An 11682-nucleotide genomic window follows, 5' to 3' on the forward strand; every position below is an offset into this window, starting at 1 on the left:
AACAATATCCTACAGTGCTTAGTAAGATGCTGGCTGGAACCTTAGACTGTACAAAACATGGCCATAGTCTCCTCGAACCCACAGGTTTCTGAAGAGCCAAAGTGAAGCTCAAAGTGGGCGGCTCCAGCCGTCGCCATCTTAGCCGAGACAACACAGTTTAATCCCAAAAAAAGGGCAAAACTATCTCAAAGCTACCAAGCTAGCTAAGGCTAACAATCCAGGATTGAAGTGCGATCCCCTCAGCTCGTTGACTTTGTGCATTAGCATTAAAGTTATTCACCATAAAGCACACGCGTCCTCCTTTCTTCTTGCCAGAATCCTTGCATGAAAGCCCACACATCGGCCTTATTATTTGTCCGATATTTGCATGAAGAATTCTCCAAAAGGCACCGTCACCACAAAGACGGAGCCGAGGTTAAGTCCAGTGACTCGAATTAGCCAAGGTGACGCCTAGCAGACAGCTAGCGGCTGCGAGGGCAAACCCCTGTCACTTAAAGCGGCCATTCCCTTAATTATACACAAATTTAAGCCTCAATATGATTCAAGCGGGTGAGTTAATTTAAAATTCACCCGCCGCACAGTTGTTATGAATGGGGATATTAGCTTCAGAGACCAAAACCGTTTTCTTGTATCAGGCTGTAAACATGTTTATTTCTGCTGTGAAGGTCTGCATTTTAACATGGGGGTCTATGGGGATGGACTCGCTTCTGGAGCGCTTCATCCGCAATTCCGTTCTGTCTTCATTGCCGCTTTGCTGTGATTGATGTGCCGTGCTCTGCTCTCCTTGATTTTCTGCAGTTGTCAAAACAATGGCTCAGTATGATAAAAACCGTCTCAATGGTGCAATATTGAGCTTAATGAGCCTGATTTCATCTTTGTAGATTAATGTTCCCATGTTACGGAAGTATCTTACATTAGACTGTGCCAAGTCTACTGGCCCTAGGTGATCTAATATATCTCCTAATAAATAATAGCAACATATTAGACCACAGTGTAATTAAGGTCTGTGCTGTGATGTGGTTAACAGTTGCGTAATGGAACACATCAAAGGTGGAGTGAATCCTTCCTCTGTAAAACTAGCAAATCCAGTAACTGACGGATGTTTTATTCTTTGGAAATACTCACCAAAGAGTCATCCAGCATACTTCCTGTGCAATGACAATGAGCACAGACAACACAATATAATTTCTATGTATATTATAGATATAGACAATGAATTGCATTGTGTTGATCAACTGGAAATAACACCAACATATTAAGGTTGATGCTGTGAAATAATTAAAAGTCAAAGTTGACAGAAACAAAGGTTTGATTGAATCTTCATCAATGCAGAAATTGATGAATAAGCAAGAATAAAAGGCCTTGTTATAACACTTTTGGGCTGAAATGACATTAGTAGATTGTAATCTGACCTTTAACGTTATATTTAATCCCCATCCTCATAAAATTACATTACAGCTTCCTTCTATGTCTAGAGAGAGTGATGAGCCAAACTATTAAAACATGGAATAAGGTATGTTTTTTATTTCTAAAATACAAAGCTAACCTCCACTACTACACACAGTAAAACAACTGCAGTACAACAAAAGGACAGCTGAAATACCCTCCTTAATTTAACATGTCAACAAAAGAACAAGAAAAACTACAAAAGTAGTCTACTTCGTAAACACGGAGTCTGAGCCTGTACGGTGTTTCATCTACAGTACATTGAGGCTGTTTACAAGCTTTCTAATATTTTAGGGGCTTGTGGAGACCCAAAGTGTTCATGTCATTGTTGTAAAATCATCCCAATTATTTTCACAATGACAAAGTTCCGGTTGGTCAGAACATAACTGCTCTGTCCTGTTTTTCCTATTGTGATGAAACGGTCCTTGGGGGGGGGGGGGAACACAACATATACAATACATTGTCATACTATATACTGCATTTTATCATATATTTTATCTGTGCTTAATCATATGTCTTTCTCAATGTTTTATCTATTGAGTTAATATTACTCTTACAGATCAAACTGCATTATATGCATTACATTATATGCTCACAGACACACACACACACACACACACACACAGTATTTTGTACACACCCAGCTGCTACAGGCCAGACCTATAAAGGTTCAAGTGAGATCATTTATGATAACAGGCCCTCCCACTCACAGGTACACTGCAGCCAGAACCTGCATCCATTCAGCTGCATCCAAGGACTAAGCTATCAACTAAGGAACTAACGACTCTAAAAACACATGATCTAGATTCTGGATTAACTATGGAGACAACACACCTCGGGCTTTTCCTGATGCTGGTAAGAATGTATCTTAAGTGTCAGTATTTCTGGACAGAAGGGTTGAAAATATAAAGGTTTTTTTTGTGTATGTCAACAGTCAGAACAGCTTTAAAGTATAGTCAATTTGGAAAGTACAAATGAAATATCAATCAATCATAATGACAACCAATGCAGCAGACCCAGATTTGTCTGTCAGCGTTATAGATTATAGATAATATACTTGATCTCGTCCCTTTCACCGAGCACTGCTCTAGAGGAGGTGTTGAGTGACTTGAGTTTAATTACAAAGTGTCTTTGTGAATAATTACTCTTACAAAAACCTCCTAAATGTACCTAATCTGGCATGAATAATGTGTTTCTGCAGTTTGTGGGAGTCCACGCGTCATCTTCAGAAGTTTTGAAGCGACAAAAAAGAAACTGGATCATTGATTCCTTCAGTATCGATGAAGGCTACAAAGGAGTTTTCCCATACGTCCTGGGCAACGTGAGTATCTATCTGTAGTAGGCTACATATGACAAGATGCAGAAAGATCATTGCAAAATTCGTTGCTTTTGTGTTTCTACTCCCTACAGGTTACAATTGAAAAGAACATCCCCTTTTTCAATATACACGGTGAAGGTGTTGAAAAGGAACCCAAGGGCGTATTACAAATCAACAGACTCACAGGCGTGATTACAGTCCACCGCCCTGTCGACTTTGAGAAGTACCAAGTTATAAAGGTTTGAAGGACTTTACTAAAACAGCATTATTACTGGACCTGTGTGTGTGTGTGTGTGTGTGTGTGTGTGTGTGTGTGTGTGTGTGTGTGAAGCACAGTGGAGGGTTTCATTATTTCACAAATCTCACATTTGCATGACAGCTAATGTTCCAGGCACTTGACAGAGAGAGTCACGTCATAGACACGGAGCTGGGCATTGAGATATTGATCATCGACGCCAATGACAACACTCCAACGTTTGACCATGACAAGCAGGAGATCAGCATAAATGAGACAACATCACAAGGTAACCTGCTGTTTCTTTTTCTCATGTTAATCTTTACTGCAACTGTTATGAAATGATAACATGAAATAAAACAACTAATTTCTTCTGATACCGACAGGCACAGACCTGATTACCGTTCGGGTAATGGATAATGACAGAAGTAAGAAGTATCAATTATTTGATTTAGAAATAGTCTCAGTCCATCCTGACCCAGCTGATCTGAAGTTCGACATAACCCAGATCGATCTAAGCGGAACCATTTCATTTAAAGGGTGTCTGGACCATGAGGTGAGAGGACACATTGCACAATTCTCTAATCAATAATATCAAATCTGTTCATCACATAACTTCCATCTCTTAAATTTGAATAATATAGCCAAATCAAATGTGTTTCATGATATTTTTTTCATGATATTTTTTTTTTACCGACCAGAAAGCAGAGAAATACACCATTATAGTGGAGGCCAAAGGCCGTGGAGAGGGACTACAGCTCTCCAGCTCCAGCACCATCACAGTCAATATAAACGATGGGAATAACCATCTCCCTGTGATAACAGGACAAACAGTGAGCCATTACTTCTTCATGGGGAAGGCAATGAAATACTTGAACAGTTTCATTTCATAATAAAAAAGCATATATTTTTTTATTCCAGGGTTCTGGGAGAGTGAAAGAAGGAGAGAAAAATGTTCTTCTTAAACGTCTGCAAGTTACGGACAAAGACAGCAAAGGAACAGCGGCCTGGAGAGCCAAGTATCAAATTCAAGGAGACACAAACAAGAACTTCAGAATCACGACTGATCCTGAGACAAACGAAGGACTACTGTATGTGGAAAAGGTATGTTGTCTTCTTTTCAAGCTACAGTCCATTTGATTTAGTAAAAGTACACAAAACCCTTTTTTTTTAGTTTTTAAAGCACTCACCGCTCTTAAAACCTCAGTTCAATTTGGTATCTTAAAAGAATAAACACTAGCGAATAAAGAACTGATAGAATATGTTCTACTCTTTTGATAAAGCGCTCAATCACACTTCCTAGTGGAGTTCGGGAGATTCCTGAGTAAGCTGCTTCCCCACAGATGCCCTTTGTTGATGTGTGTACTTCGGATATTATGCAGTACTCAGTATATTTGCTTCTTGCTCTCACGAAGGCTTGAACCACAAAAACTATGCTCCACTGTACCTTTCTTTAAAATGGTAAAGCAACCACCATACGGCTGCAAGAAAATATCGACTCACAATTGAGTATCGCAATATTATGTTTAGCGATACTGTATCAATTCTCAAAAACATTATTGATTTTTAATGAACTTTAAAAAAGGAAAAGTCTGTCCATATATATACAGTACTGTAGTGCTGCCAAAGAGAGTGAAACTTAAATGTATTTCCTTGAATGTGGTAATTCATATGCTTTTAGTTTTTTTGCACTGATCGCAGACTACCAGTGATGAACCTTATGAATTTCAATATATCTCTGCGTCACTTTCGTTTTTTCAGCATCTGGACTATGAAGACGGTCACATGCAGAATGTGACTATCAGTGTGAAGAATGAGATCCCATATTCCTCTTGTAAGGTGGTGGATCGCAGCGACGCTGGTCTCTGGAAAGTAAACACTGAGACAGAGAAAGTTGGTACGACCACCCACCACGTGACAGTGACAGTGATTGTGGAGGATGTCAACGAGCCTCCAATCTTCCACCTGCCTAACAAACAAGTTACGGTGGTTGAGAATGTCGAGGCCGGAAAGTATCTGGTAACATTTACAGCTAGCGACCCTGACAAAACCGGTGCCAACACAATTGTGTAAGTCATGAAGATACATCTCAACAGTATTCCACATTAATAGAGAACTTGAAAATGTCTAACACCACACGAGTGTGTTTCAGTTACAAAAAGGGAGACGATCCAGCTGACTGGGTTTCAGTGGACCCCAAGACTGGGAAAATAAGCACTACAAAGATCGTTGACCGGGAGTCGGTCTTTGTGAAAAACAATGTCTATACGGTCCCAATATTTGCTGTCAACAATGGTATGAACTACAGGAGTATTTACACAGTGTACGTGTTATTGATCACAATTTCTTCATCACATTACTGAAAGTGCACAACGTGTGTTTTTGGTCACCAGGTCAACCTGCATTGACAGGCACTGGAACCCTGGAAATCCTTATTACAGATGAGAACGACAATGCCCCATCCCTGGCTGCAAGCAACATAGACATGTGCCAATCTGATGGACTCTCGCTGGCCAACATCACGGCCGTGGACCTGGATGAAGAGCCCTACGGTGGACCGTTCGCCTTCAGGCTCCTGGATCAGAAGAAGGGCAAGTGGAAGTTTGACCCTTTGCAAGGTGAACTCCAGCTCCGACAAACGTAGCCGAGATCATTGCTAGTATAGAAACGAACCTTGAAGTCTGGTTTATACAGTATGTCACAATGATTCTTGACAATGTGTCAATTTGTTTTGGATGTACAGGGCATTCAGTCAACCTGGTGAAAGACCCCACAGTTCCTTCAGGACAATATGAGTTGTTGCTGGAAGTGTTAGACCTCCAGGGCCAGAGATCTGCACACAACCTGTCGGTTACTGTGTGTAACTGCAAAGACCCAGCGAGGCCAAACTGTCGCCTCCGTAAAGCAAGCTCCTCAATCGGAGGAGAAGGGATTGGGGCTGCTTTTTTTGTAATACCACTGCTTGCAGGTAGGACAAATCTTCATAATTGTGAATATTGTGTGAGGATTATGAGGTCTTTTTTTTCAAAGTTGAAATGTTTTCACAGTCGACTCACACTATATCTTCTAAATGAAACTGACATAATCTTTTATTACATGTTGATCCTTCCTCAGGTAAAGGATTCATTTCAGACATGAAACTGTACGGTTTGATTTGTGTGTGTTTTTTATCACAGGTGTGCTACTTTTGGCTTTGCTGCTGTCATGTAAGAAAAAGAGCTTCGCAATCACAGATACACAACAAAATCTGATGAAGAGTAACATTGAGAACCCGGGAACTGACTGCGAAGTAAATACTTTTAATGTAGTTATCATTGTCTAATACAAAATACACACTCACACACACACACACACACACACACACACACACTTGTTTTTCACACTAAATAATAATTTACTAACGCTTATTAAATCATTTTTAACTGTAAAGTCAAAAGTGATTTTCTTTCGTATATTCTTTCTTCACATCTTTATATATTTTCCTATATTTTCTTTTATAAAGTATAAATATAGGTGTGACTTGTTGTAAAATCGTAAGAGATGTATTTAAATTGTCAACAGGTATTTGAGCTGTTAAACAAAGGATACGGCCAAATGCCAGCATTCCCAGTAAGTGATGGAAAATACACATTAATTTAAGCCTATGAAGCAAACTTTTCTTAATCTGTTATGCATCATATAAATACTACTTATTGTTCTTCAGTTACTAATGTATGGTCTTGACTTTACTTGAAATTGCCTTTTTGCAGTTTGTGCCAAATGACCAGACGGAGTGTAGAATGTCCCAAACTAAAATCTCAACAGGCCAAAGGGACTATTTGAATCAGGTACAGAAATTATTTTTATCATTATTTTTATTGTTGTGATTTCTATTTTTATTTTGTAAAAATTGGCAACATAGATTAAAGGAAAATACAAATCCCATTGAAAGAGCTCCACCGTTGCTCAAATATAAATCACATTGCACTGAGTGACATAACAATGATCATGGGTCCTATAGTGTACTTTGAGTTGATCCCGCAGACACCGTCCTGCTGCTGTAAATACTCTTAACACACCAAAACCTTCACAGATAATAATCTTTTATATATACTATTTACTCTCGAATAATGTTTTAGGAAATGATTTAGCCTTCATTTTAATAAAAAGTTTTCAATGTTTTTTATTTACATTTTCATTGGGAATGAATGAACTTGGGGCTTAACACGAACACACTCTTTGTTTTGGTCTTTTCATTAGATTTGTTGACAGCTAGAAAATTCTGGAATAAATTGCAAACCTTATGCTTATGTTGTCGAGTGACAAAAGGACACTATTTAAAATGATTTTGAAAGTGATATTTTTTTTCCACAGTTGCCAATTAACTCAATTCTGGAAGGACACTTTAGGCGTTCGACCTCTTCTCGTTGGGTACTAAAATTGTTATTATTGTTTTTATTGTTATTATTGTTATTATTATTTTATGTGAGTAACTCGCCGAAGTTTAAAAAGGCAAATATCAAGAATTTTACTCAGCCGTGACATTTGCAGTTATTTAAATTCTACCTTATTTGATTTTCCAGTCAACAGGAACGTCATCGAGAATGAGGAATTCGCACAGAAACTCTATGCGTGGGGTATCTGCCATCTACACTACTACCAACCCTTTAATGTTCCATTATTTCATTTATTTCAATATATTCATAGAACTTTGACATTTTAAGTTGGATCTCTATCTGCTTCTGATTTCCCAGACTTGGAATGGACACAGTGGATATTCAGCATATCAAGAGAATGCTGTATTCAACTCTACAATGCTGCCCAAAGTACTAAATATGGTAATGACACGAGTTGAATCAATCTTTCAAACCTAAGGTAATGCTTGTTCTCTTTAGAAAACACATTCTCCTTTTTCTCCTCTGCATTTTAAAGATGCTGTCCAACCTGGAGGCACAAGGAGAGGAGCTGGGTGATTACGCTCCTCATGTGTATGCTGAGGAGGGAGACACAAGGAGCGACTTTGAGCCCGACGCCTCCTCCATCCCTGACATTTCCTTTGACCCAGACTTGGACTTGGACCTGGATTCCAACTTCAATACTCTGGCCTCAATCTGCATGCCTAGTGGAAGCGCTGCCCACAGGAAGAGTTGAATATGAATGTAGATCAAAACTGCACTGATTTTATCTGTAATATATTAGAGGAGACAACATGTCTCACAATGCAACCTGGTGGGAAAAATAGCTGCGAATTGCATTAATCTTTGGATACATTTGGATACGTTTGCTTAGCTGTCAAACTTCCAGTTTGTTGAACTGCACAGTTCAGTTGAACTGCTATGGAGACCTTTGTTAGCGACAGAAACATTTCATCCGGCATGTTACTCAACCTGTTTTTCTCAAGTGCGGTGGGTCTCAGGTTAAATGTCATTCCTACTGAAAGTCGATGAAGTTTAGGTCAAAAATATTCTGGTGTTGGGCAGGGAACAAGGGATTTCATGTGTGACGTGGAGAATGGAATTAACTGCTTTTAAATGTACACAAAACTTTACTCTATACCATATCACGAGGCCATTTTTTCTTTGCAGCAGCACATGATATGCCACGGATATGTAACCGGGTGTGTGGGGCAGGGCCATGGTATGTGGAGATAGGATTTCAAACACTGCGTCTACAATGAAGACACGGATGTAACAACGGTTGCTCGAAGTCAAAACTTCAAGCAGGATATTTTCAGTCAACGTGGTAGACGGCAAAAGTGTTTTGAACATTCAATTGAACATTGTTTTCTTTGGGATATCTTAAGGCTTATTTTAGGACGTTTTTTTCATGCATTCTTTTAGCCTTTACCGTTGCTACATGGTACCGTCTATCCGTCTGGTCATGTAGTCACAACAAGTCCATTCTTGAAATGCTGACAATTCTTTTCAGAGGGGGAAAAATCCTATCCCCATGTGTGAGTGTTAAAAGTATGAAGGTGTGTCAGTGTGTGAATAAAGCACTTCCAAGGAAGTATGATAACCACTGCTGATAACCAGCTGATCATAATTCCATGTAACTGCACTGCCAGCTTGTCAAGCCAGTTTTGTTTCTGTGTGTGTGTGTGTGTGTGTGTATGTGTGTGTGTGTATACATGAATGAGCTTCGATGTGGGTACATATCCACATGTCTGAATATTTTTTTTTTGAAGGAACCTTACTGTATATTCTATATTTTTTAAAAGATCATGTTAACCTGCCTCAATACCGGCAAGTGTAATTATTTTTACCTTGTGAGTCTGAGTGTGTGTGTGTGTGTGTTTGTGTGCGTGTCATCATGGAAAAATGTAGCCTTAGTGACACCTGTTATTGTTGGATGACAAACAAACCAGAGGCTGGTTGGAGTACTTTTCTAGGTGTTTATTTGTCTATCTGTGGTGAGATAATGTCAACATGATAACATCACGGTGCGGTCAAAACACTTTACAGGTACGTAGTTCAAAGATGGGTGTGATCCCAACAAGCACCATGACTCAGTGGTTGTATTTAATTTGCCAGCCGTCCTTAATCGATGTGTATTTAAAGGTGAAAATATGATCTGTTGTTGCCTTCGACACCAGGTGAAGTTGCTTGACATTTGGCTATAAATTAGAGTATCATGTTCCACCATTAAAAGTCACGTACTATAAGTCTATTTGTACTCATGTGAATCATATTCACGTATAGTTCTCAGTAAAACCTAAATTTGTTTCAAATAGGACCACATAAAGATAGACACTTTGCATTTAGATGTTGCACTATGCAGTAATCCTGCACTAAAGGAAATGGCAGAGTAAAAACTATTAGACAACGACTAATAAGAGCACATCCATTTAATATGACTGCCATGTGGGCTACTTAATAGAGCTGTTCTGGCATCATGTTTATATTGTTTTGATGATCTTGCTTACAGTTATGAAGTCTGCTCCCTCCTCTCCATAACTCAACTTGAGGTGATTGGATTAGGAGTGAGTGAAATGGGCCTGAATACGGCACCAGCTACGTCTGAGTACCATCTGGAAAAGTTGTGGGTTTGTGTACTTATCTGTATAATGCATATGATATTATCACCTCTATTAATAATTTCAGTTACCATACCTAAAGAAAGAAATACATAAACAAGTGTGTTTTCATAGTATTTATAGCAGCATGATCACATTGTGGCCACTAGTAGGCAGAATAACTCCAAAACAAACAAAGCCCCACTTAGTACGTTTATTGTTACTGGCAATCTTCTCCAACGTGCACACATTGTGGCCGTACAACATTGTAGTTTGTTTTTGTCCAAGACAGTCATTGACCTCAACTATCAGATTTACCAGCTCCTGAGAAAAGAATATGCGGAAACTGAGACAACGTATTGTTGACAGTGGGTCGGCTGCTCTCTTCTTGGAAATATGGGCTCCCTGGATGCTCCTCAACAGTTAACAGACAGCAGGTCAGTGAACACACACTCTTTTTTTTTTTTTAGCAGCCGCTATAGTGAGTCTTTGGAGACACCTAACGCCACTGTAGCGTGAACCACCACAGAAGCGGCGTTGAAACATGTTTATTTTTCTGTCTGTTGACATATGTGACCGTGATAGCATCGCAAAATATAGATTTGGAGATAAATGTGAAAGGCAGTCAAGGTTTGGGTCAGACTATTTTGAAATGTAGTCAGTTACTGAAAAATTGCAATCTATTCTGATCATTTTTGATTACTTTAAACACAAACATTTAAAATATTGCACTTTATACTTAAAACAAATGGACGCAAACACAATAAATTCCACAATTATTATTATTATTTTCAACATCTTAGAATGTTTTCAATGCATATGAAATGCATTTTGCATATTCAGCATAAACAGTTTGGCAAATCAAATTACCCAACAGTACTGGCACAAACTGGCACAGTAGGCTGTGTCTTGTATGTGGGATGCTATTTCTGTTTCTGCATATGTTTTTGTTGCTTTGTCTTTTTAATCAAAGGCCTGGTGGAGGACATGGAGACGCTCTTACTCAAAATGTTCATCTTCCATTTTCAATGTAAATGAATTGTGTTCGTCTTGTAGTTGTTGGTGTGGCATATGATTATGAATCTGACGAAAAGGAGCTGGAATCGTATGGGACTATCTTTCGTCTGCATCGCCATCTGGAAAAGGTGCGGACTGTCATATGGCAGAGATACTTGTGTAGTAATCTGTGTAATGCATACACATGTGGCTCTGCAGATGGGGGGGGGGGGGGGGTCCCAGGAGGAACATCTTGATGTAGACTGAGGCTGCAAATACCTGAGAGAATATTCACACAGTCTCCCACAGAGTCCTTAAGGAGAGGAACATACCAGGTGGGAGATCTCTAGCTGTGTCTGTAAATGAGTGCTGTAGCATTCTTTCTAAACAAAGGGAGCAGCAGAATGTGACCACCTGGTACACACTGAACCTGTGATCCTGGTGCAGCAGCCCTTCATGAAGCAAAGGGGTTGATGTCATCTTTGTGCAGCAGTGGCCTGACCAGGTGGAAGCTCTCACATGCTATAGTCACCCTCAGCCTGATCTCATTTGTTACATGCTTATACATGTTACATGCTTTTACATGCTGGTAGCTTTTATATTCTTTCTTTCATGCATCTGTTCATGTTGTTTCATGGACATATTCAGGCTTGGTGCAAGGAATTCAGGACTATCTTCACGAGGGTTTCCAGG

The 11682-nt window shown here is 39.3% G+C and overlaps 1 protein-coding gene across 1 annotated transcript; it reads left to right on the forward strand.

Moving 5' to 3' along the window:
• Positions 1-2153: 2153 nt before the first annotated feature.
• Positions 2154-9540, forward strand: LOC116382441 (cadherin-13-like). Its single transcript, XM_031845497.1, has 18 exons — positions 2154-2301; positions 2648-2767; positions 2857-3003; positions 3144-3288; positions 3386-3555; positions 3701-3832; positions 3921-4103; positions 4761-5068; positions 5152-5294; positions 5393-5617; positions 5743-5967; positions 6176-6288; positions 6561-6608; positions 6749-6826; positions 7353-7409; positions 7562-7615; positions 7733-7816; positions 7911-9540. Exons 1-18 carry the CDS (start codon positions 2266-2268, stop codon positions 8127-8129), a joined length of 2487 nt encoding a protein of 828 aa, XP_031701357.1. The 5' UTR covers positions 2154-2265; the 3' UTR covers positions 8130-9540.
• Positions 9541-11682: the final 2142 nt, after the last annotated feature.

This window comes from Anarrhichthys ocellatus, unplaced genomic scaffold, assembly GCF_004355925.1.
Source record: "Anarrhichthys ocellatus isolate YVR2014 unplaced genomic scaffold, GSC_Weel_1.0 scaffold5, whole genome shotgun sequence".
Lineage (NCBI taxonomy): Eukaryota > Metazoa > Chordata > Actinopteri > Perciformes > Anarhichadidae > Anarrhichthys > Anarrhichthys ocellatus.